The 27775-nt window shown below is 40.4% G+C and overlaps 1 protein-coding gene across 1 annotated transcript; it reads left to right on the top strand.

Annotated features, from left to right (window-relative positions):
• The first annotated feature begins 9385 nt into the window (after positions 1-9385).
• Positions 9386-16122, top strand: LOC106605027 (PR domain zinc finger protein 13-like). Its single transcript, XM_014200251.2, has 4 exons — positions 9386-9804; positions 11419-11550; positions 11662-11782; positions 13905-16122. The coding sequence occupies exons 1-4, from the start codon at positions 9631-9633 to the stop codon at positions 15371-15373; spliced, it is 1896 nt and encodes a 631-aa protein (XP_014055726.1). The 5' UTR covers positions 9386-9630; the 3' UTR covers positions 15374-16122.
• The last annotated feature ends 11653 nt before the right edge of the window (positions 16123-27775 follow it).

Below are 27775 nucleotides of genomic sequence, written 5' to 3' on the forward strand. Positions count from 1 at the left end.
CGATGAATCATAGAAGATGTTATCCTGAAACGCATTTCTATGTAAGCTTTTGTGACATCCCCCTAAGGCACAATGAAAACCACAATCAATATGGTACCATGGAGAGGTTAAATTACACACATTCCATGTTACACAAATTCACACTCGTTCTCCCACTCACATTCAATATATGAGGTGGTCCTTGCTCTGCACACTAGGCCTACAGGTTGTACGAGCGTGTGGAGAGGTAGGGTGCAATAGAGCAAAAAGAGAGTGAAGGAGAGGTAAAGTGAGGATTGAGTGAAGAAAGAGAGTCACCTGAGGGGTCCTTCACCCTGACATCCTCTCGAGGGGCCATCATACAGCTTCAGTCTTGCAGCGAAGCGATGGCACACAGGCGTTCCATGTCCCCATTCCATCCATATCCACACCTTTTCTATCTACCACTGATCGGGAGTGATTGGGTCTCGTCAGCACATGCCAAACACAGTCCGCGTCCCATGATGGAGAGGACCAACAGCACAGAGGACATGAGGCAGATCAGAGCATCTAAAGGTCATGCAACACTAATCCACTCAAATACAACACAACTGAGATTAGAATACCGGTAGTACTATATCAGAATAGTATCATGATTCTAGTCATATATGCGAATGCACCTGCGCTCTTGTGTTATTGAATTGAATTGTAGCATCAGTGGATCTGGAAGACCTCACTCACCTACTATTAGTTGTGTTCAAGATAAACTGAGACCCATTGCTGGTTTGGCTACAGGCCTACATTGACAGGGAGTGTTTTGACATTGCCATTCCCTGAAGCCTATAAAATATAAATGTGGGAGTGAATGAAAAGAAACACTTGCTGCTGTTTGTGGACAATAAAGAGTATTTTGCCATGAATTTAGGTCAAATACAAAAGAGAAATATAAGTAAAATGTTGAGGAAGATTTTTGAGAAGGTGAAAAGGTTTTCAGGCCTATGGGTATAGAAGACAACCTATAATATATGGTGTTTACCTCTCAATGCATCTCTCTCATTCTGTTTCTCTAATGTGATGTATTTTATGACACCGTTTGTGAATGTAGTGACTTGTAATCATGAACGAAAATATGTAGCATTTTTGGATCACTTAGGGGAGCGTCTAATTGTATTTATATTTTTGTAAATACAATTTCAGAGTTGGGGGTATGTTACTTAATATGTAGTCAAGCGCAACAACAAAAAACCTGCTGGGTCTACAGTAAGATGCAAATGCATTTGTAAAATACGAATGTATGTTATGTGTAGGCTATAGGTTCCAATTCAGCTCAAATCATTTTAATGCAGCAATTATCCGGATGATTCAGGAGCATACACGAGATAATGTAGGCATATATTGAATTAATCAATAGCCGCCATTGTCCCTGGGTCATCATTTCCACAAGCTCATCCCATCGAAACACAGGCGCAATTAATATCCAGTATACAGGACTCTCACTCTCTTGCTGTTTCTCGTTAGAAGCGCACAGGAGATTATTTGAACCTAGAACTGTCAATCCCGCGCTCTAATGAGGAAGAGCCAGACTGACGTTCTCTCGACTTTGATTGGCCTTGATTCATGTCATTAGATTATATTTTGTTCGCTACTTAATGTGCATCCAACCTAAAGGAGACTCGGATCTTGTAGGACTACTTGCGAAATAGAAAAACAGCGAACAATAGCCTTCATCTAAATGATGGGATGCAGTGTATTATCAATATAATTAAGACATAAGAAAGAGCCAGAGGCCTGCGAGTGACCTCTGCGTCGAGATGCGTTGATGTGGCGTAGGCATAACCCGGAGCTAGCCGTGTTTCTGTCAAGCACATTCCATCGTCTGCTGGAAATCGAACATATTAAACAGGCAGAATATATATTGAACAAAAATATAAAATATATATATCAGCATTCCTGCAGTCCACCAGAGTTGTTGCCAGAGAATTGAATGTTAATTTCTCTACCATAAGCCAATGTCGTTTTAGAGAATTTAGCAGTACATCTAACCCGCCTCACAACCACTAATCACGTGTATGGCGACGTGTGGGAGAGCGGTTTGATGACGTCAAAGTCGGTGGGGATATGGTATGGGCAGGCATAAACTACGGACAACGAACACAATTGCATTGTGTCGATGGCAATTTGAATGCACAGAGATACCCTGACGAGATCCCAATGTCGTGCCATTCATCCATCTCCATCACCTCATATGTTTCACCATGATAATGCACGGCGGCATGGTGCAAGGATCTGAACACAATTCCTCGAAGCTGAAAATGTCCCAGTTCTTCCATGGCCTGCATACTCACCAGGCAGGACACCCATTGAGCATGTTTGAGAAGCTCTGGATTGACGTTTAAGACAACCTGTTCCAGTGCCCGCCAATATGCAGCAACTTCGCACAGCTATTGAAGAGGAATTTGACAACATTCCACAGGCAATAATCAACAACTTGATCAACTCTATGCGAAGGAGCTGTGTAGCACTGCATGAGGCAAATGGTGGTCACACTAGATACTGACTGGTTTTCTGATCCACGCCCCTACCTTTTTTAAGGTTTCTGTGACCATACAGATCCTTATCTGTATTCCCATTCATGTGAAATCCATAGATTAATTAAGGCCTAATGAATTAAGTTAAACTGACTGATTTCCTTATATGAACTGTAACTCAGTAAAATCTTTTAAATTGTTGCATGTTGCTTTTATAGCTTTGTTCAGTATAAATAGCACAAAAACAAATATTAGTCCACTAACAACCAGTTATTGTGTAGAATGGCAATGAAAACGTAGAACTAAATCTAGTCAATTGAAGTAGCCTATACGTATGCAGAGTTCCTGCACTAACTTTGTTATAGGCCTATAAATCATGCTCTTGGAATAAAGCCCCCCAAATTTGACCTGCTTTGAGAAATGTCTGAAAAATAGAAAAATAAAAGCAAAAGCACTTTGACATTTATCGAATTTCTCTGAAGTAGACAAAATACTTGAAGTATCCTAAAATTAGGCCTTGTTACATCCCTTATATTGACACATGCATGTTCAACTGAAATATATAATATTCCATGTAGGCCTAATGCATTTAATAGAGAAAAGGTCAGCTATTGACGTTTATCAAAATGTAGCCGAGTTGTTACTCGAGCATGGAAGATCATCCTCATTGTGAATGAAAAATAAAGATCCCACTTATATTTGTGTAAATACTCATATTTCTCCCTAAATGATGCCTTAACAATTGACTTCATGGATTTTCCATTGATTAATTAATTTAGACTAAAAGCTTGACAAGACACAACATGAAAACGGTTGTTAATAGTTCTGTACGATAAATTAAGAAATGAATGTCAGTCAAATCAGTCAAATGTAGGCCTATGGAAACTAAACTAACAATTAGGCCTATGAGAATACAATAATAACATATAATACCTGTAGGCTACTGAAACGCACGTTCCTTGTTGATTTACAATTCCAAGAATATATGATACTATTTTGACTTCCTCTATACCTTCATTGAGAGCCTTTAGTATTTCCTCAATAAGAAAATCTTGAAAATATATACATGGAAACATTTTATTTTCCTAATATAATTTGTGGTGTGATTTTTTAAATTAGCAGACATTCATTTATTAAGGTGTTTTAGTCCTACCTTTGATAAGCAGCCAATGTCTAATTCAAATGATTTACATATAGTGCATACGAGAAGCAAGAAAGCTAAAACACACATTACTCATCATGCATCCAGCGAAAAACGTGCATACGCAACATAGGCAATTCCACACAAAACATTTAAAAATGCCATCAAATATTTCATAATTATTGCCTAAACATAAAGCTCTGAGTGTGCTGGAAGGACAAAAGTTTGACTTATTTGAAACCTGTGAATGTCTGTCATTTTTTTATGTTTTAAGTGCCTTAATCCCAATTAGGGGCGGCTGATACGCCGCGCTATTCATCTCGAGCGGACCCTGAATACATTTGCCTAGGAATGAACTTCACAAATAGAGCTCGTGCTAAATGCGCTCGACAGCAGAGAAAATCGAATAGAGTGACAGTTTCATTCTGAGGCGGTCGAGTGAGAAAAGGTATGAATTTATGAGGTACACCGAAACAAATTTTCAATTCAAACAACTTTACACCCCATTATCCGGGTCTCCTCAACCGAGGCAAGTGAGTTAAAGTCAGGGAAATGTGGTTCAAAACCCGGCGCAAACTTCGTTGAGGATTTTGAATGCTGAAATGGAGCAGCCCTTCTCTAAAAAGGGAGCGTTTAAAAATGAGAGCACGCATGAACAGCGTCGAATCAGTTGCCACTTATTTCGCCACTCTTTAATGCGATTTTGAATATTAGTCTGGGTTAACATCCGAATCAGTATGTCCCGCATCACCTACCTGCAAAGCAACTGGTCCAGCCTTTGTGCAGCATATATTTTCCACGTTTTAGGTGGAAAAGCAAATTTAAATAAAGCCTGTGGAATTTCCTAAAAGTGAAAAACATAATCATGGTAATATTATCATTAAAAGGGATAGGCTATGTCCGAAGTGTGAAGTTATTAATGGAAAATACGTTGCTCTTTGGGTCTCATTCTTTAAAGCATGCTCTTTATGAAAATTCACTTGTTCCCCCAGTGGACCTGGCTATAGTCCATGCCAGAGGTGTCCTGCCCATAGGGGCACGTGCCCCCTCAGATTTGTCCTGTTTAAACATTACAAATAAATAAATGAATATATATATATATATTGGTACTGTAATAAGTTTGGACACAACTACTCATTCAAGGGTTTTTCTTTATTTTTACTATTTTCTACATTGTAAAATAATAGTAAAGACATCAAAACTATAAAATAACACATATGGAATCATATAGCAACCAAAAAAGTGTTAAACAAATCAAAATATATTTTAGATTATTCAAAGTAGCCACCCTTTGACTTGATGATAGCTTTGCACACTCTTGGCATTCTCTCAACCAGCTTCGCCTGGAATGCTTTTCCAACAGTCGTGAAGGAGTTCCCACATATGCGGAGCACTTGTTGGCTGCTTTTCCTTCACTCTGCGGTTCAACTCATCCCAAACCATCTCCATTTTTGTTGAGGTCAGGTGATTGTGGAGGCCAGGTCATGTGATGCAGCATTCCATCACTCCCCTGCTTGGTATAATAGCCCTTACACCGTCTGGAGGTGTGTTGGGTCATTGTCCAGTTGAAAAACAAATGATAGTCCCACTAACCAGATGGGATGGCGTATCACTGCAGAATGCTGTGGTAGCCATGCTGGTTAAGTGTGCCTTGAATTCTAAATAAATCGCTGACAGTGTCACCAGTAAAGCACCCCCATATCATCACACCTCCTCCATGCTTCACGTTGGGAACCACACATGCGGAGATTATCTGTTTACCTACTCTGCGTCTCACAAAGACACGGCGGTTGGAACCAAAAATCTCAAATTTGGACTCATCAGACTAAAGGACAGATTTCCACCGGCCTAATGTCCATTGCTCGTGTTTCTTGGCCCAAGCAAGTCTCTTCTTCTTGTTGGTGTCCTTTAGTAGTGGTTTCTTTGCAGCACTTCGACCATGAAGGCCTGATTCACGCAGTCCCCTCTGAACAGTTGATGTTGAGATGTTTCTGTTACTTGAACTCTGTGAAGCATTTATTTGGGCTGCAATTTCTGAGGCTGGTAACTCTAATGAACTTATCCTCTGCAGCAGAGGTAACTCTGAGTATTTCTTTCCTGTGGCGGTGCTCATTAGAGACGCTTTCATTATAGCGCTTGATTGTTTTTGCGACTGCACATGAAGAAACTTTCAAAGTTCTTGAAACTTTCCATATTGAATGACCTTTATGTCTAAAAGTAATGATTGACTGTCATTTCTCTTTGCTTATTTGAGCTGTTCTTGCCATAATATGGACTTGGTATTTTACCAAATAGGGCTATCTTCTGTATACCAACCCTACCTTGTCACTACACAACTGATTTGCTCAAACACATTAAGAACAAAACAAAGTCCACTATTTAACTTATAACAAGGCACACCTGTTAATTGAAATGCATTCCAGGTGACTACCTCAAGAAGCTAGTTGAGAGAATACCAAGAGCGTGCAAAGCTGTCATCAAGGCAAGAGGTGACTACTTTGAACAATCTGAAATATAAAATATATTTTGATTTGTTTAACACTTTTTTTGGTTATCTACATGATCCCATATGTGTCATTTAATAGTTTTGATGTCTTCAGTATTATTCTACAATGTAGAAAGTAGTAAAAATAAAGAAAAACTCTAGAATGATTGATACTGTATATATGTAATACTACTAGCCACCTAGAATTTTTATGAAGTTGGCCTTAGCTAGCCCAGATAGGTTCCCAAGGTTGGAAGACTTTGCTAAAGCAACCAATTACTAAATGTTCTGATTAAACAAGTTGTTAATTGAAAGCTAATTGAAAGCTGTTAATTGAAAGCTGTTTAGCAGATTTCAATATTTTACCCAGATTTTTAGCAGAGATGCAGATAACCATATTTTGTTTCTCAAGAGGTATGCTTAGATATGAAGAAGAATTAAGCATAACTATTATGGCTCTAGATTGCAGGAAAATGTGTTTCAGGTGTTTGAAAATGCAAAAATCTCCACTTTATGGACGGGGCCTAGCCCCCCTTCGAACCACCCCCCAGCCATCCTCACATACTTAAATTGTGCCCCCTCAGATTTTTGTCGTGCGTGACACTCCTGGTCCATGCTACACAAAAAAATGAAGTGGGGAAAAGTATCAGAATGACACGATATTTCACAAAATGTCATTATGTCAGTTATCGGAACATGGGGCCAATAATGTGACACTGCTGATGGTATGAAGTATGACACTTTGTCTTGTCTTTGCACTTTATCACACTGAACATGCTAAAGTAAAAACAATAAGCATCAAAGAGACAATCTAAATGAAGGTTAAATAACAAAATATAATAATCATTGTGCATAAGATGCAATGCTACCCCCTCTACCCAACACATGATTATACATGGGGAAAAAATGACCTACCAGGCTAAGTTAAAATGGAACAATGATTTGGTCATTTGAAAAGGCCTGAGCAAAGTTTATGGTCTACTTATTTTTCCTGGGAGCCTGGTGGGACTGAAATGGTATTGTAACCGGTCCAGAAGAATGTGTGTTGAACCCTTGGCACTCTCGGGTAGTTAAGGAGCATGAATTGAGTTCCCTGGTGGGGCATTGGTCCCCGTAACTGCGCTGCTTTACACACTGGTTGTCCCTCTACATGCATGGCTCATTAAGGGCCAACCTGTTAAATCAAAACCCCACATTACGATGGGATTGTAAAATTGAAGTGCTGGCACTCTAATCTGGAGGTCCCGGGCAAAGCGAAATAGGCCAACTCCTATAAAAACGTCTTCCTCCGCTCAAGTTCCAATTATTCAGTGGTCGTTATTTACAATCATTAAAGAGATGCGAAGTTCGTTAAGAGAGTAAGGTTTTGTGGAATATTGTGATTGACTCCGCAATACTGTTCTCGAATAAAGCTGAGACCATGTAATTAATGTGTCGTTTAAAAAGAGGAGGACAATACCGCCTGTCAAGCTATTTAATTTCATTTAATTTTCCATCCCATTTGTTTCGAACACTGCTTTCACTTCTGACACCTCGCCTTTGACTATTCACTGTGCTTCAGTGCGCGCATTGGAATGGGATTCACCCTTACTTTTCGAGGGTTAGCAAACGTTCCCCCTCTGAGAATAATTAATTTCACTTTGAGAACTTCGACGTTGAGCCACAGGATGCGAATGAGAATCGGCCCGACTGGTGTGAGAGTTTTGGAGGCCGGACCCGTTATTCCCTGGGTGGATGGGAACCAGTCACAAATGGCAACATTAATAAATAACCCTCCGCACAGCCGGACTTTGCATACGCCTATTGATGAAATTGTTCGCGTGTCGTTCACGCTCGTTGACTCGTGAAGCTGGGAGAAGAGAAGCCTTACAGAATGGAGCAGTGGGATACCTTTACGTGGCTAGAGAGAGACCCCATCTCCACCCCCCTCAATTATGGCGCAGTGTCATCCCAGAGTCGCCAGGGCAGAGGTTAGCAGGACATGTTCATGGCCTGAATTTATCGCCCACAGGTTATTGTTCTCACTATCTCGCCCTCTGTTGAGACTTCCACGACAGATGATCAAGGGATCAATCGCAGTTTTAAAACCTGCGGTGAAAAAGCGACTGGAGGTTTATTTCACTTTTTTTGAGATCACATGACTTTGTGAAATTAAGTAGGCCTAATAATGATAGGCCTATAAATATCGTCTATGGAATTTAGACTGTACAAAATACTGAGTAGGCCTATACTCAGCCTAGTATACTAGTATTTCATAATATAGGCATGCCTATTGTAGCTTATAAGTAGAACTAGTGAAGTTTTCCCACGTAAAACAATGAAAGTTCATTCAGAGGATTTGAGCATCCAAAAGCCAGTAATCTACTACAAATAGTAGCCTAAGAAAAACACAGCATAAATAAATGGTTTATTGCCTAATGTATTGATTCGTATTTGAATGTATCAATAAAAAGAAAACAAAATGGAAGTTTATAACAAACATATACATTATGATATAATAATGTAAAATATAAAATATGCCCTTAAAATATCAGGGCTCACTTGAAAAAGAGATACCAGTCTCAACGTAATTACCCTGCTTAAATAAAGGATGAATAAAAAAATAAAAAAATAAAAAACTTCTTAAAATAAGATTTATTTCAAATAAATAATTGGATGACATTTAAATGATCAAACTCAAAACTGTGGCCACTTAAAGTCAAAGTTATGAAGGTCTGTGTTGTGCCATGTCACATCTGAATTAAAACGTCTGGAGTGAATTCGTGACAAGAAAACCACAAGTGTGAAATGATAAGATGGTGGTTATTTTGAAAGCTGTTGCTATTTTTCTGGTGGTTCTGGTACCTGCCCGATCTCAACCCGGCACACGCCGGGAGTCAATAGAAGTTAACAAGTCTTCCAAGCATTCCTGCTCCTTTTGTTAAACTAGGGACACACAATGCAGCCAAACGGAGATAATGAAGTGCTTTGAAGTATATAAACCCAAAATAACGCAGCCAAGTAGATTTAAAGTAGTGACTGATTTCCAAAAACTGGTTTGTAAAGGAACAATAAAAAGGGGAGAATTTATGGAGAAATTATACAGTGGATTTGTCAGTTAAAATATCGGAGCTGTCTGGGGTACAAAGCCACATGCTGAGGATTAATGGTAGCTCCAGACCTTTGATTCTGCACTCTTTTTTTCTTTGCCCTTGACAAATTGGATTTTGGGGATGGGAAGGTCGCCTGGCCCATTGTCTCCTGGCGGTTTTGCAGCAATTCATTATTTGCAAGGGTGAGGGAAAGTCTCCATGTGACCATCTCAGCCCGTTTTCTCCCCACAGCTGCCGAAAGAGGGAAACTCTCTCACACCGCGCGCATACTGCTCGCCCTTGCGCGTTAATGTGTCGAGGGGGTACCTTGCTGCTCCATTAGAAAAGCCGGATCACATACGCCACCGCATCACTTTGCGGGCGGAGATTGGCCTGTCCTCATCTCTCTGACTCCTTCTTGTCTCAATCAGTCATTGCGTGGTCTTCATGGTTCTCAAACCACTGCACGCAGAGCCAGCCATGCAAGCAACTCGGGCATCAACTATCAGTGTGTTTGCAGACTGCAGCATCCCGGCCGGCCTGCGGATAGGACCGGTGCAGGGTATCTTCAAACTAGGGAAATACTTTACTGATCGCAAAGAGGTCGTAACCAAGAAAAAGGTAAGCACAGTTTTTATTATGGCATGAAATAGGATTTATTCCTAATTATTTCTATCTGCAAAAATTCATTTTTTACAATTCTACTTTTTGTAGGATGATACAGTATAGGCCTGATGATGCTGCTTACTGGAATTGGCATTTTGTGAGTTCCATCATTGCACAGTTAAGTGACTGTCCAAACCTTAGCGTCCAGCTATTATAATCAATTTCTGTGGAAAGGTTGTAGTCCGATATTTTCACAGTTGACAAATGTGCATCCCCAGAGGATACATTTCAATTCCGGGGTCATTTGAGGGTTTTATTTACATTAAAAGTTAAATGGTCTTGTTAACTAATTTCGTTAATACTCATATTAATATAGGCCTAAAGGCTGATATGAATAATGGATGCATTTCGAAAACATTATTTTCTTTATATAGAACCTACATTTAATTATCAGGGCAGGTAAAGGGGACACAGTGATCTTTTTTTAAACATTTTTGAACCAGACCTGTCAAAGTTCATTGGGCCTTCGGTTATTAATTGGTTCGTGCTGTCAGGTTGGAAATAATTGAGTTATATTAGTGGGACGACTTGTCACTCTGTGCCTTTACTTAACCGCCCTAATAGGGCGACCTGGGGTGCTATGAGAGATTTCATTTCCTCGCCTACTTTAAATTTCACAGGCTAGTAGGCAAGTTATTCAAATGAACAATTTAATTTTAATGCACTCCGGCCATGGAAAGATGCTAAGTCATAGAACACAGCCTCGAGTTATAAAATAAGAACATGGATAAGAAATACTAAAATATAGCCTATAGAAATGTATTGAACATCTAAAATAACATTATTGCAACATATCGTTATTAATACAATATGGAACTACCAGAAATGGATGCTATTTCTATTTTAATGTAATGTTTTATCATTGATTTAACATAATTGTTTTATATAGGCTAATTGTTTATTGGTGAATTTATGGTCCTTAACAAACCAATAGATAAGTACCCTACATTATAACTGCATTTTAAGATAGGAAAAGGCCTACACCCTGCTGTCGTAGTTTGTGATTGATGCGGCTAAATGCATCGCCCTGGGCTTCATGTGATGCATCAGGTGCAATCTCCGTGTCAAATGTCACGCTTCATTCTTTAATTTGCTTGAACAGTTTAGAAACCCGTTGACACTTCTCAAATTCGTTTCCCATATCAACTCAATTATGTGTCATTCTCCCTGGTAAATGATCACCGCTGGTTAACATCGCGGATAAAAGACGCATTAAACGTATTGGCACACCTCAAGGTACGCTGTAGCCTATCATTTACCCATTGGGCATAATAACAATCATATTTAGAAACTATTAATTCAATATTTAATAAACCAACATTTCTAAAACTAAATCCTTGAATATTTACATATGTTAAACCTATACGAAAAGAAACACCCAAGTTTTTGTATTGCTCCAATTGCAGTCAAGCGTGATGTCGCAATGTCAAATATGCAACTCTGTTTATGATTTATTCATAAACTATTATAAACTGCGGCTGCCGGCCTTTTAGTGAGCTGTGATTTTATCGAATGTTAGGCCTCATTAGCATCATTTCTAACGTTGAACCGTCCATGTTGTGGATCTAGATTCGGCTGCTGAGGGGGGAAATCGTGGATGAATCAGGTTGTCCTGTGCCAGACTGGATTGGGTGTATCCGGGCAGCCAGAAACAGTCAAGAACAGAACTTGGAGGCTGTCTCAGATCTACCTGGTGGGCAGGTCAGTACTGTGTTTTATTTAAAATGCATAAAGCTCAAGTCATTTGATTTAAAAAAAAACTCAAGCTGAAACAGTTAGTTGAATGTATCTAACGTTGACCTTTTACATTAGATTTTCTATCGTGTGCTGACGGAGATCCCAGCAGGCGAGGAGCTGAGTGTGTGGTACTCCAACACTCTGGCCCAGTGGTACGACATCCCTACCACTGCCACTCCAACACACGACGAGAAAGGTACGAAAACTGTAGAATGATCCTGTAATATAACCATACAAAACGATGAGAAAAGTAGCCAAAAATAGATGATGGATATTTGTTTGCCGGCTGGTTCAACACGCTTATGCACGATCGAAATCCACATGTGGTATTGTCCAAACAAAAGTTTTAATAGAAATGGATTAGGCTACAGTATAGGCCTGATGATGCTGCTTACTGGAATTGACATTTTGTGAGTTCCATCATTGCACAGTTAAGTGACTGTCCAAACCTTAGCGTCCAGCTATTATAATCAATTTCTGTGGAAAGGTTGTAGTCCGATATTTTCACAGTTGACAAATGTGCATCCCCAGAGCATACATTTCAATTCCGGGGTCATTTGAGGGTTTTATTTACATTAAAAGTTAAATGGTCTTGTTAACTAAATAGGCTTGACAGAATTTCATGTTAAACAATTCAATAATACAATTAAAATGTGTAAAACAGCCAGCAATAGGTCTAACCACCACCTACTAGGCTTCGTTGTGCTAGTGTAATAAACAGAAAATAACAATAATAATCCCCCCCCCAAAAAAAAGATTATCTGGATAATTAAACAGTTGCATCGATGCCATGGGTTTATAGGCTTGTCAAATTTAAGCCTAATCATATGATCACCAGCTAAATAATACGATTTTAATCAGATTACACCTAACGGATACCGCCTACTCAGGAAAATACAATAACTGTGTTCAGATTAAATTATAATGCCTAGACTATATTAGAGTAGCTGCTGCTTTTGCAACGGCTAATTGAGATCCTAATAAAATACCAAATACCAATACCGATCTATTACTGCACTCTTAGGAAAAAAAAGGTTCTGGATAGAACGAAAAAGGGTTCTATGGTTGTTGCATATATGGTACCCCTTAAGGGATTCTATATAGAACCTTTAAGGGTGCCATCTATGAACCCTATTTGGTTCTATCTATAATATGTTTGTGTGTGTAATTACTCTGTCTGAGAAAAATAGGGCATGAGAAAGGGAAGGCCTGACAATCATTTTCAAGATATAGCCTACCAAAATTATATTCGACTGTTACACTAATTACAGTGACAGGCACATGGAATAAACCCGCAATTTAAAAACAGGGATAGGCGTGTTTTAACAACCTCAAAGCAGACGATAGTAATTCATGGTGGGACAGAGGTTAACAAATGTCATCGCCTCATTAATATTAATGTATTCAAAAGAAAATCAATTCAAAAAAGGTACTTTACGGTAAATTAGCTGGCTACATAAGGTATTGTTGCCTAATGAATGCTAACTTTTATGTGGGATGTATATTGCCCTGATTTGTGGCGAAGCACTTTCTGCTGCTCTCTGGCCAATACACCGGGCGCTCCTTGACATACGCGTCCTATTATTTGGCGTTAACAGATGGGCCAGCCTTATTGTCTATGGCGATTTGCGATTTCAAGCAACAGCTGCTGTCACTTCTACGGGAAAGAGCACAGAGAAAGTCCCCCTATTCAACGCATTGGTTTCGGAGCGACAGATTGGACGGGGCGTTTGCTCTTTTGATGGCGATGATAAACAACAGCCCTATAAGGATTACAAAATCATTACATCTATATAATTGACCCCCTATTGTTCAACGTGTGTCATTGCTCACTTTGATGAGGTGGATAGGGTTAATATACTCTGTCGCCTATTCAAAACCTGAATCCCATTGGAAACGTGTAGATTCATCTCAAGGGATTTATCCATAACATTTAAATAGGAAACGGAAAAGATTTGCATGTGGCACAAAATAACAGTACAGTTTGAGGTTACTCTAATAGGCCACTGGGAGCATCTGCAAATGGGAGCATCTGCAAATACCCTGATGAAGACAGCTTCGCTGTCTAAACGTTGGTGATTACATTTTTGCATCTGAGCTCTTAGAGTGTGCGGCTTTCCTTTATTTTTTAGCATCTGCAAATGGAACATCAGTCATAAAGCACCCAATAATAGGCTTCTACACTCACAAAGCAATAGATAGAAATGTGTTGTAACACAAATGTTCAAGATTGAACGGGCTTTATTGACAGAAGTGGGGAGAATAACGAATACCGAGACCCATCGATATTAACATCATGTCTCTCTGCTTCTCTACAGGTGAAGAACGCTACATTTGCTGGTACTGCTGGAGAATATTTAAATATCCAAACACACTCAAGGCCCACGTCCATTTCCACTGCGCTTTGAGCAACGGGCGGGGCTTTGTGAACAGCGAGCAGGCCAGGAGCACAGACAGCTTCAGCAGGTCACCCAAATCCGGGGACATTCCCAACACCTCGGCCTCGCCCAGGAACGGCCACAACACCTCCATCTCAGACTCTGTCAGACGGATCGTGTCTTCCTCACCCTTCCTCAACAAAGCGGGGGTAGCAAAGAAACCCAGCTCTGAGGAGCAGGACAGAGCACTTGACATGAGCTTCACCTCAGCCAGAAACCACGGACATCTCATGGGCCTTGGCGCAACGTCTTCAATGTTGAGCAACATGGGGTTCCACCCAGGCGTGCGCTCTGCATTCAAGCCCATGGGCCAATCCAAGGTCCCCGCGGCTGACGTCTACAGAGAGGAAACTAATGGGAAGCATAATGGACTAGGCTTCAGCAAACTCCCGGGGAACATGAAATCGACGCGAGCCTTGAATGAACCTTTAACCGGAAGCCATCCCTCCAAGTTCGTCCATCCATTAGATTCCACATCTCCCGTGGTCCCGTGCGCAAACGCCATCAGGGGTTTTCCGTTAATACCTAATTTCGAGGAGACATCGGCTTTCAAGCACGTGGAGAGCAGGATGCACTCTGGACTGTCCCCCTCGCGTTTCTCTCAGATGTCCTCTGGATTCCAGATTGAGAGGTTTTCTCTGCCTCAGTTCGATGGCGTCAAGCCATATAATGGAGATTGCAATATCCCCCTCATGCCATTCACCGTGTACAATGGCGAGCTGCTTTATAGTTCACCCTACTACCCACTGAAATTCCATTTTAGCAATCTCCTAAAATACCCGGAGTCTATGTCCTACTTTGGCTCACCTGCACTCAACCAAGACCTGGGTTCAATAACCAACATTGACAGGGAGATAGCCATGCACACTCAACAGTTGTCTGAAATAGCCGTCGAAAAGAACCGAGCCAGGCTCGACTCTATGCCCACTGCTAACACAGGCTCAGGGAAGCCCAAAAAGGGACACTTATGTCTTTACTGTGGTAAACTGTACTCTCGGAAATACGGACTCAAGATCCACATGAGAACTCATACAGGGTACAAACCACTGAAGTGCAAAGTTTGTTTTCGGCCTTTCGGTGACCCCAGCAACCTGAATAAGCACATCCGTCTGCACGCGGAGGGGAACACCCCGTACAGGTGCGAGTTCTGTGGCAAGGTGCTGGTGCGCCGGAGGGATTTGGAGCGTCATGTCAAATCAAGGCACCCTGGACAAACAATAAAAAAAGCTGAGGACAAAACCGAGGGCATATTCGAAGATCAAGAGCAAAAGAGCGACAATGACAGCGACGTTGATGTATGCTTCACCGATGATCAGAGCGACCAAGAATCCAGTAAAATAGATGATTAATTGAGATTTTGACACATACAGGGGCTATGGCAAAGACGGCACAATGTTTTATGAAATGGTTACAGGTTACCTGTACAGATTTCTGTGTAATTTATTTAAGGAACGAAAGTTATTTATGTATCTTTTAAAGCTATTGAAAATGTAATTGTTTTTTATTTTAAAAAATCTGATTAGGACTAGACAAGTTTCAAATGACAGCTTTTTCTTTTACAACAATGTCTATTCGTTTCAGATGGAACAAAGTATAGGCAGTATGATTTCAGAATTGTATAATATCACAGCTGATGATAATGCATTTCTTTTTTTATATGCTAATTGGTAGCCAATTTGTTCCCCAAATAGAGGTCGGCTGCACTTTAAAACAGTTATGAACAACTCATTATCAAGCCATGTAGGTCAAGTGTTTAAACACTGAATATCACACTTACTGCTATATTTTTTTCATTCATTTGAATTACAATAACTTAAATGTTGCACTTTCTGGCGAGGGCATTTCATTGTTTTAGGACAAAGTTGAGAAGGACAGGAAATATTTATAGCAGTTAGTACCAATCCATTATTTAAGGCTCTTGTTTATAGTAGAAAATAACATCTGATTTAAAAAGCATCATGTATAAATGTAAGAATATGATATTTCACTGTTCAGTGAAAAAGTGTTGTACGTTTGTTCATAAGTGATATTGTATATTGACAATATTTTCCTCTTGTTCACTGAGTTGTTCCTTTTTAATAAATGTAATTTAAAACTTTGAAATTGTTTGTAACTTGCTTGATTCAAATATATAGTCTACTCTAAAGCCTACTTGTTTATTAGGCTATCTAATGCACCAACGCATGCACAGAAACAAAATTCCCCTCACTTTTAACTGCCATGGTTAGTGCACTAATGAATAATTCGATATTCCACTTGTAGGCCTACATTGTAGACAGGGTTATCATCAGGATGTTAGTCTCTATATTTCCTGTTTTTCAAATGGGGTGTCCTCTGAATTCCTCTGAGGAAGCAATCGCACCCAGACGAAACGCTTGGCTGTGCGCATTACTGTAAACCTGCAATATATTACATTTGGTTAAAGAGGTTATCATCATCATCATCGTTATCATCAAAATGGTCTTCAACCAATTGTCTGATCAAACAAGTAAGAGATTCAACAAAATCCATGTTAAATTGAAAACAAACAAAAACATGTGCGGTCTGCAACAAGTAGGCTTCTAGATACATACGCGATACATTTTATTCAAATTTTTTAAAAAAAATCGGAATTTAATTAGGAAAATAAATAAACATGGTCAGTTTCCAACACATTCATGAATGTATACGAATGTGTGCTGAAATGCCTGGCTGGAAATTAAATTAAATTAAATCAACCTCAATCTTGATAGAGAGCCTAAACCTTCGACAACACGCACTATTCACGAAATAAAGTCAACTTTTCGTTATAGAGATAACGAACAGTTTTAACCGTGCAGTGAAAATGCTTCCTTCCTACATTGTGCGTAAAAGTGCATTTCGGAACGTGTCTTGTTCCATGGAAAGAGCGGATATAATCTTAAAATAACAGGTCAGATTTATGGCCTGTTGTAAAAGGAACATTTAAACGAGTAAAAGACGTTTATTTGGGTAAAAGGTGAGATCCAGAAAAGGTTTAGAACAAAAATATTGATGCATTTGAGAAGCAGATAGTTCTAAAATAGTATAAAGTTAATAACACCCATTAAAAAATCTATTTAAAAAAACCCTCTTATTTGGTTTTCCCATTTTGAAACAAAAGCCTATCAGACTTTTTAACGACTCCCGCTGTTTACTTTTTCTTTTGCTAAAGGGCTCTGGGTCTCGTTTCCTAGTTGCGATGTAATTTAAGCATTATGATGATCGTACCAGATTAATAACTATTTACAGACAACCTTTTAAGTGTTTCCCAAACAAGCATGCAGAGAGAAGGTTCGCCAAGTGCGTCGCTAGACCATGTGTCTATACTGATAGAATTGAAAGAAAAGCAGCGCTGTTATCAAATCAGCTTTCTCCATTGAAACCTAAACATTATAATTATTCCACAATACTGACGACGGATCAGCTCCTAGAGAGAGATTACCACCTTTGGCTGCAAATAGGCTATTGAGGTGCTTATCATTGTCATATCTGGTGTAGGCCTAATTCTCCTGTCTTATCTGGTGTCCTGTGTTATCTTAGGTATGCTCCCTCTAAATCTCCCATCTCTCTCTCTCTCTCGCGCCCCCCCTCTCTCTCGGAAGACCTTTAGCCCTTGGACCATGCCTCAGGACTACCTGGCCTGATGACTCCTGGCTGTGCTAGAAGGGTGCAATTGCTGCCAGCTATTCAGGGCGTTTCTGCATGTGGGCATTCCTGCATCTACAGGAATGTATGCTTCTATTGGTCTAGCAAGGACAGGTGGGGGCACTCCAGTACAGTAGGTGACGTTAATGCACAATAATGTTGGATGCCAGCCGCTGATAAACCCCACAGAAGAAGGGGCGGTGGTGATCATGGTAGCTAGCTAGCTTTACACCGGTAGACAGTGTCCTTTGTCTCTGCCTGTCGGCACTGTTTTCCCGCAGTTCTGTTAACGATGGCAAGGGCAGGTTTTTGGCAGGAGAGAGCGAAGGACATTGTGCTAGCTTAGTCAGCAAGTCCGGTACACAGTAGGCGGGAGGCGACACTGTGTGCTAGCTAGCTAACTAACCTGCTAGCTAGCACAGGGTGTCCCTAACTAACAAGCTAGCTAGTTAGCTAACACACAATTTCGCCCCAGCCCGGGTGACCGGTAGACATTGTCCTTCACCTCCTCCTGTCAGGCACGGTTTTCTCCAGCACACAGCAGGCGGGGGCGACACAGTGTCGGTAACAACTCTAGCTAGCCAGCTAGCACCTGGTGTCGCTCCAGCCTCCTGCCTGCTGTGCTAGCGGGAGGTGGGGGAAACCGGAAGACAGTGTCCTTTTCCCCCCCAGGGAAGAGGTGTTCCTGCAGATGTTCCTGCAGATGCAGGAATTCCCACATGCAGGAACGCCCCGAATTGTGGGCTGAAGTTGCACACTATTGGGTCATGCTGCTGATCCAGTTTCTGCGGTTCTGCCTGTGGTTATGAAACCCTGACCTGTTCACCGGACATGCTACCTTGTTGTGCTGCTGATCCAGTTTCTACTGTTCTGCCTGCGGGTATGGAACCCTGATCTGGTCACCGGTCGTGCTACCCTGTCCCGGACTTGCTGTTTGTCCCTCGCTCATCTGCTGTCTCGACCTCTAAATACTCGGCTATGAAAAGCCAACTGATATTTACTCCTGAGGTGCTGACCTGTTGCACCCACTATAACCATTGTAATTATTATTTGACCCTGTTGGTCATCGATCAACGTTTGAACATCTCGAAGAACGATCTGGCCTTAAAGGCCATGTACTCTTATCTCCACCAGGCACAGCCAGAAGAGGACTGGCCACCCCTCAGAGCCTGGTTCCTCTCTAGGTTTCTTCCAAGGTTTCAGCCTTTCTAGGGAGTTTTTCCTAGCCGCCATGCCTCTAGATCTGCATTTCTTGCTCTCTGAGGTTTTAGGCTCGGTTTCTGTATGAGCACTTTTTGCGAAATGATGATGTAAAAAGGACTTTATAAATACATTTGATTGATTGATTGATTATGCCTACCCAATAATAATGTACTGAATAACAGATTGGGCACATCATTGCGCACGTTGTCACACATCATGAAACACAAAAAATTGACAGTAGCCTAGTCACAAAATAGAACTCAATTGATTGAACATGAAATTGATTTCAATATGATTTAAATAGCCTATATAGGCCATGTAGCCTATGTATATTTTAATGCAGTCATCTCGGTTTTCATTTGAAACATAATTTTATCCTTCATTTGTTTGTACAATTGCAAATACTTTGGCAACTTTGTATTTGTAGGCCTAGTGAACTTCGTTCTGAAGTTATCAGCAGTCAGTCAGACCGATAGCCTACCTGCGTTGAGCATCCAAAGTGCATCATTAGATTATTTTTGGCCCTTCCGCTTCACTTTATTCACAGAAGATCTCTACTAAACAGCCTAAACATCTTGATTCTATGTTTAGCAGAGATCTTCTGTGAATGAAGTGAAGCAGAATGGCCAAAAATAATCTAATGATGCACTTTGGCTGCTCAACGCAGGTAGGCTAACTTCAGAACGAAGTTGACGACAAATACAAAGTTGCCAAAGTACTTGCAATGATGCACCCAATTTGTGATTTAGTGCATTATTATTGGATATGCATAATAAGCCACCTCAATATTTGCAGCCAAAGGTGGTTGTATCTCTTTAGGAGCTGATCCGTTGTCACTATTGTGGAATAATTATAATGCTAAGTTAAGATATGAGTGATGGCCAATCCGAGATCGGCATTGCTTTTCTTTTGATCCTATCTGTATCGACACATGGTCTAACGAAGTACTTAGCAAACGTTCTCTCTACATGCTTGTCTGGGAAACACTCTTAAAAAGTTGGCTCATAAATAGTGATGCAACTGGTACGATTATCGTAATGCTTATGTTCCATCACAACTGGGAAATTAGGCCCTTAGCTATACTGAAGCCAATTATGACGAGGCTCTCTGCTGGTTCCGTTTCTCTGTGATGGATGACGTTTGACTCCCGATCGAGCGCGAGCCTGTGGGAGGAAGCAACTGGATACGAAGTACATTAAGACTGCTCAGACGTCAGCGGCCCTCTCCTGAAGATGAACCACTGCGACCTGTATGCTCTAGTCGGCTCACCCTCGCTACATATTCGTCGCCAGACCCACTGGCTCCAGGTCATTGTCACGAGAATTTTCTATCTCAATGGTTGAATTCAACTACTACTCAAAGCTTTGTCTATTTCCCAGAGGTTGTAAGGCTCTGGTTAATGAAGAATTAGACAAAGTCTCAGTCTGCAATAGATCAATACTTTATTCAGAGAGCGCTCTGTCTTCAAAATGAGAACACAATCTTTTTATAGCATGGCACTTTGAGATTTTTATTTTAAACTGCAAAACCCTTACACACCACTACACTTTGTATACCAGGGTTGGCTGTCCTTCTCTAGTCACTCGTAGGCTCAGTCACTGGTATACTTTTATTTACAAAGTCATTTTGGGTTTACTACCTTTTTATTTGGGGCATTTTTATTGTTCAGAAATGTGGTGGGTACTCTCTTCGTTTGCTGGACTTTATCCTGCTAACTGTTCCAAATGTCCGAACTGAATTTGGTAAAAGGGCTTTTATGTACTCTACGCCATCGTCTTGGAACGCCTTACAAAATACTTTTAAACTGGAAGAACTTGTCCCGATTGGTATTTTTAAATCACTGATGAATGATCTTGAGTCTGATTCCCTGACCTGTCAATGTTTTTAATTTGCTGTTTTTGATTTTGTTATACTCTTGTGAATTCTATGGTTTTTACTAGATTACTTGTAGTTTTTCATGTTGTTTGACTGTAATTTTTGTAATGACTTGGTGCTGCCTATCTTGGCCAGGACGCTCTTGAAAAATAGATTTTAAATCTCAATGAGCCCTTCCTGGTTAAATAAAGGTTAAATAAAAAAATACAAATAAAATAGCACACACACACACACACACACAAATGAACTCACATCAGTAGAAACTCCACCTCTCTTTAGGTGGGCTGTATTTTTTCCAAAGTTCACATACATTATTTATCACCCTTCTGCAACATGTTTCATCATCTTCTGCAAGCCTAGCCGTTTCTAACAGTGCTTTTTCCTCCCTAGGGTGGGGAGGCCTCTTTCCAGTTATTAGTTTCACCATTATCACAAGTCAACAGTTCAGTTGTCCTTGAATGTCTCAACTATACCCTGCTCATATTGCGAAATAGTAACACAATGGCCTAGTCACACTCATTATTGGATTATGACTCTAACACATTTCATACAATTATATGGTTTCAGGGTGGAATACTTTAGTCATTATCTTAAACATACAAATTATTCTATCAGTCATCTATAAGTCTATGCTAGGTAAAGCTCCGCCTTATTTCAGCTCACTGGTCATGATAACAACACCCGCCCGTAACACGCGCTCCAGCAGGTATATCTCACTGGTCATCCCCAAAGCCAACACCTACTTTGGCCACCTTTCCTTCCAGTTCTCTGCTGCCAATGACTGGAACAAATTGCAAAAATTGCTGAAGATGGAGACTTATATTTCTTTCAATAACTTTAAACATCAGCTATCGGAGCAGCTAACTGATCGCTGCAGCTGTACATAGCCCATCTGTAAATAGCCCACCCAATCTACCTACCTCATCCCCATAGTTTTTATTGACTTTTCTGCTCTTTTGCACACCAGTATTTTACTTGCACATCACCATCTGTTCATCTATCACTCCAGTGTTAATTTGCTAAATTGTAATTACTTCGCTACTATGGCCTATTTATTGCCTTACCTACTCACGCCACTTGCACACACTGTATATAGACTTTTTTTCTATTGTGTTATTGACTGTCCATTGTTTATTCCATGTGTAACTCTGTGTTGTTGTTTGTGTCGCACTGATTTGCTCTATCTTGGCCAGGTCGCAGTTGTAAATGAGAACTTGTTCTCAACTAGCTTAGCTGGTTAAATAAAGGTGAAATATATATATATATTTTTAAAGATAGGCACCACAATAATTGAACAGGGACTCGTTTCCCAGAGCCTTCGTAGCTGGTGATGGGAAACAGAGGCTTTCTGAAGCCTTTGGGTCTTCCACCAATTGTTCCTGAAAACCGTTTCATTACTCTGAGCTTTTAACACATTGAAAATTAGTGATATCCATGGGTCAGCAATGAAAAGCAGGGTTTGATGTTCATATAGAAGTTTATTGCACAACATATCATATATCCGTGGCGCGTTGGTTAGTCGCCTATTTTCAGTTAGCTACTGTTACAGGTTCGCACCTTTAATCGTGCTTCTCTTTTTTGAAGTGAATACCGTTTTTTTGCTGTCAGAAATTGTGAATCTATGACATTATTTAGGATAGAAGCTTATACTTTACTAAATAAAACAAATTGTTTGAACAACAATGTGCATAAAGTGTGGTGTACTATTTTCTAAATAAAATGCCTTCGGCAGGATTCAACCTCATTCACTGTGGTCTGAGAGTGTTCTTGTCCTTGTCCCCAACTCTACCTGCTAAACTACCAATCAGGTGACACTATATGAAAAAATCCTAAGTACATTGTAAATACGATGTCAAGTAGAGGTCGGCATTTGAAAGCAGCTTAGAATTGAAGAAAGCACCAGAACCATGGCAAAATCAGTGGGATCTCACATTTTACAACATAAAGTTTCAAAAACCATGTGATCAAACGAAGCTTCATATGTCATTGATCACGTGATAATGTTACTTTGAAACGCCATGGCTTTCACTGTTAGAGAGTTTGTCCCACCTCAATTAAGGTGTTTTAAATAACAAAGAATTGTCACGCCATGATCTGTTTCACCTGTTCCTGTTATTGTCTCCACCCCCTCCAGGTGTAGCTTATTTTCCCCAGTGTATTTATCCCTGTGTTTCCTGTCTCCCTGTGCCAGTTTGTCTTGTATGTTTCCAAGTCAACCAGCGTTTCCCTGTTCTCCTGCTTTTTGCATTCTCATTTTTCTAGTCCTCCCGGTTTTGACCCTTGCCTGTTTCAGGACTTTGTACCCACCTGCCTTGACCATGAGCCTGTCTGCCACTTTGTACCTCCTGGACTCTGATCTGGTTTTGACCTTTTTGCCTGTCCACGACCATTCTCTTTGGATTAATAAACATTGTAAGACTCCAACCATCTGCCTCCTGTGTCTGCATTTGGGTCTTGCCTTGTGCCTTGATAGAATGGGACATGTAGCGGCTCTGTGCAAAGGATAGAAAAGATGTGCCAAGTATGGATGGGAACATGATTATGGTGAATGTGGGAACAATGTCAGGGTTAAATGTTGTCATTTTGGGGGGAACACAGTGCAGTATTTGGTGCATGCGAGGTGCAGAAAGAGGCAAGAGGCCCAAAGATATAAACTCACTCATATTGTCTCTTATGCAGAGGCTGCAAGATAGATTGGTGGAACTATTAGGCAGAATGATGGAGATAATAGGGTTACTACTAGAATTAGTAGACCTACTGTAGTAAATGTTGCTTATGTTGGTCCAGACACGGATAGAAGACCTGCTCAGAAATATTGCTCTCACAAATGTGTTGTTTCAAAGGACATCTTAATAGTTAATCAGATTGACTTTATAGCCTTCATTGGAAAGGTTACCAATCTGACTGTGTTTGTGGAAGGAAGAACTGCCAAGTTGAAGATCATTGTGGAAGCAACAACAGAGTTTTTAGGAGTAATAGATGTTACTGTCGCCATGATTGTAGATATGATGACGCCTAATAATACTAATGATGGAATGTCTCAGTATGATGATAATCAGAGTTAGGGTTTTTGTTATCCTTCAGTGGAATGCCAGAAGCCTTATTGCTAACGGTGAGGAGTTTAAGAATACTTAAACTCCTGAACGTTTAAGTATCAAACCTGATGTGATATGTGTTCAAGAAACATGGCTTAGACCACATCTTGATTTTATTATTCCTGGTTATTGCTCAATTCGATCTGATAGATCAACTGGACAGGGTGGTGGGTGTGCTACGTTCATACGTGAAGGTCTTATATATAGTAATATACCTGTCTCATCTGAATATCAGTGTGTGATGGTGGAAATCTACAGTGCAGGTAGGAATATTAAGTTACAAAATTTTTACAAGCCTTGTCATCAACTATCTGTAGAGATATTTGATGAAATATCAGGGGAATTGGGCTCTTGAGAGATATGGTGCGGAGACAATAATGCACATAGTAGTTTATTGGGAACCAAACATACAGATGCTAATGGTACTATTGTGGAAGATATGATGGAAACAATAGCATTAGTATTTCTTAACAATGGATGTTTTACAAGAGTTAATGTTGTTAGATGGGTTACATCCTGCCTGGACTGGCTTCTAACTCTATTGCATCAACTGTATGTGTGAATGGAATGGAATGAATGATTCTACTGTTGGAAGGGATCATTCCTGGATTTCGTGTACCATGAACTATGATGCTACTATTCCAGATAGAGTACCATTCAGAAGATGGGGCTTTCATGAAGCAGACTGGGAAAAGTGTTGTGTTCATTGCTTAAAGTCTGTTTGACAGTTGTCTTTAGAGAGGCCGGTTGATGTATGTGCTGCCTCTGTGACCTCTCTGATTTTGAGTGCTGCAAATATGTACCAGTGAGTGAAGTGGGTGAGAAAAGGAAGGTGGCGCCATGATGGACTGACGAGTGCACTGCGGCTATTCGAGAAAGAAATAGGGATTACAGAGAGTTGCGTCGGAATATGACTCCCGATAATCTACTTGATTTCCAAAGAAAGAGCTTTAGTACGCAGAGTCAATAATATAAAAAAAATGAATGGAGACAGTTCTGCTCTACAAAAGACAGGGGTACTGAGCTGGGGGATGTATGATCTATGTTGAAGAAGATGACTGGAAGAAGGAAGTTCACTCGAATTCCTGTTTTGATTGTGGGTCAAAAAACTGATAAAGAAAAAGCTGACTTGTTGGGGGAAGACATTTGCTAGGGTACATAGTGGTGTTACTTTGGATAAAGTATATAAGCAACGCAGGTGTGCGATTTGAAATGCTCATGTCAATGTGTATAAGAAAAGGGATAACGTTAACTCTTCTTTGGATGCTGTTTTTACCATACATGAGAAGCGTTCAGCCTTAATAGGCTGTGGATATACAGCCCCCGGTCATGATCAGTTGTGCTATGCATCATTTAAGCATCTACCTGATGAGATCATACATGTTCTCCTTGGATTATTTAATGCGATTTGGAGTGAGGGGGTTATACCTTCTGGTTGGAAACGTGCGGTAATATTACCTTTTGTAAAGCCTGGTAAGGACCCTTCATGTGCTGATAGTTATAGACCAATAGAACTGACCTCTAACTTGTGTAAACTGATGGAAAAGATGATTGTCATATTTCCTGGAACATTTATTTCACCTTTATTTAACCAGGTAGGCAAGTTGAGAACAAGTTCTCATTTACAATTGCGACCTGGCCAAGATAAAGCAAAGCAGTTCGACAATATACAAAAACACAGAGTTACACATGGAGTAAAACAACATACAATCAATGATGCAGTAGATAAAAAAATAAGACTATATACAATGTGAGCAAATGATGTGAGATAAGGGAGGTAAAGGCAAAAAAATGCCATGGTGGCAAAGTAAAGAAAGTATAGCAAGAAAAACACTGGAATGGTAGATATGTAGTTTGAAGAAAGTTCAAAGTTAAAATATAAATGATATGGTGCAAAGGAGCAAAATAAATAAAATAAATAAATACAGTAGGGGAAGAGGTAGTAGTTTGGGCTAAATTATAGATGGGCTATGTACAGGTGCAGTGATCTGTGAGCTGCTCTGACAGCTGGTGCTTAAAGCTAGTGAGGGAGATAAGTGTTTCCAGTTTCAGAGATTTTTGTAGTTCGTTCCAGTCATTGGCAGCAGAGAACTGGAAGGAGAGACGACCAAAGGAGGAGTTGGCTTTAGGGGTGACCAGAGAGATATACCTGCTGGAGCGCGTGCTACAGGTGGGTGCTGCTATGGTGACCAGTGAGCGGAGATAAGGGGGGACTTTACCTAGCAGGGTCTTGTAGATGACCTGGAGCCAATGTGTTTGGCGACGATTATGACATAGAGGTTTATTGAGTCAATGTCAAAGTGGATTCCATAAAGATAGATATACTTTGGATGCATTAGTAAAGGTGAACAATGAAGTTGAGAAAACTCTGGTCATGAAAGAAGTAATGGCTACTGTCTTTTTTTACATTGAAAAGGCTTATGACACTATGTGGAGCAAAGGCCTACTGATTTAGATGGAAATAATTGGTAGTGGTGGGAGATTATATAACTGGGATTTGGCTTTCTTATATAATCGCTCAAGTTAAAATAGGATCCATTTTATCTGATGCCTATGGGGTTGACAATGGTATTCCTCAAGGCAGTGCTATCAGTCCTACTTTGTTCAACTTTATGATTAACAATTATTTTGGGGGGTATTGGGGCTTTCCTAAATGCTGATGATGGAGCTATTTGGAAGAGGGGGAGGAATGTCTCTTGTGATCAAAATAATTCAACAACTATAGTGGAGGTTGAAAGATGGTCGATTGACTGGGGTTTTAAATAGTCAGTGGCGAAGTCTTGTTGTATGTTTTTCTCAAAGAAGAAAGTTGCTGATATTATACAGTTGTTTCTGTATGGACAGCCTATGGGGAGGGTTTATAAGTACAAATATTTGGGTCTATGTTTCAATGAGCAATATGCATGGAAAGATCATGTCATAAATGTTGAAACAACTTGTAAGAAGGCGGTGAATCTTATGCTTATGAATGGGGTGCTGACAGACAATTGTTGATGGATATTTATAGAGCTCTGATCAGGACAACAATTGATTACGGGTGTATAGTTTAAGGAACAGTGGTGAAGACTTGGCTTCAGAAGCTGGACAGAATCCCATATATATAGTGCATTTGGAAAGTATTCAGACCGCTTGACTTTTTGCACATTTTATTACATTACAGCCTTATTCTAAAATATATTAAATTAATGTTTTTCCTTATCAATCTACACACAATACCCCATAATGACAAAGCGAAAACAGGAAAAACCCTGTTTCCATTGATCATCTTTGAGATGTTTCTAGAACTTGATTGGAGTCCACCTATGCTAAATTCAATTGATTGGACATGATTTGGAAAGGCACACATTGGAAGAGAAGGGCTTTGGTCAGGGAGGTGACCAAGAACCCGATGGCCAGTCTGACAGAGCTCCAGAGTTCCTCTTTGGAGATGGGATAACCTTCCAGAAGGAAGCACTCCACCAATCAGGGCTTTATGGTACAGTGGCCAGAAGGAAGCCAATCCTCAGTAAAAGGCACATGACAGCCCGCTTGAGTTTGCCAAAAGGAACCTAATGGACTCTCAGACATGAGAAACAAGATTCTCTGGTCTGATGAAACCAAGATTGAACTCTTTGGCCTGATAGCCAAACGTTGCGCTCACCACCTGGCCAATTTCATCCATACGGTGAAGCACAGTGGTGGCTGTGGGGATGTTTTTCAGCGGCAGAGACTGGGAGACTAGTCAGGATCGAGGGAAAGATGAACAGAGCAAAGTACAGAGAGATCCTTGATGAAAACCTGCTCCAGAGTGCTCAGGATCACAGACTGGGGTGAAGGTTCACCTTCCAACTAAACAAGGACCCTAAGCACACAGCCAAGACAATGCTTGAGTAGTTTTGGGACAAGTCTCTGAATGTAATTGAGTGACCCAGCCAGAGTCCGGACATGAACTTG

This window comes from Salmo salar, chromosome ssa05 (genome assembly GCF_905237065.1).
Source record: "Salmo salar chromosome ssa05, Ssal_v3.1, whole genome shotgun sequence".
In the NCBI taxonomy this organism is placed as follows: domain Eukaryota; kingdom Metazoa; phylum Chordata; class Actinopteri; order Salmoniformes; family Salmonidae; genus Salmo; species Salmo salar.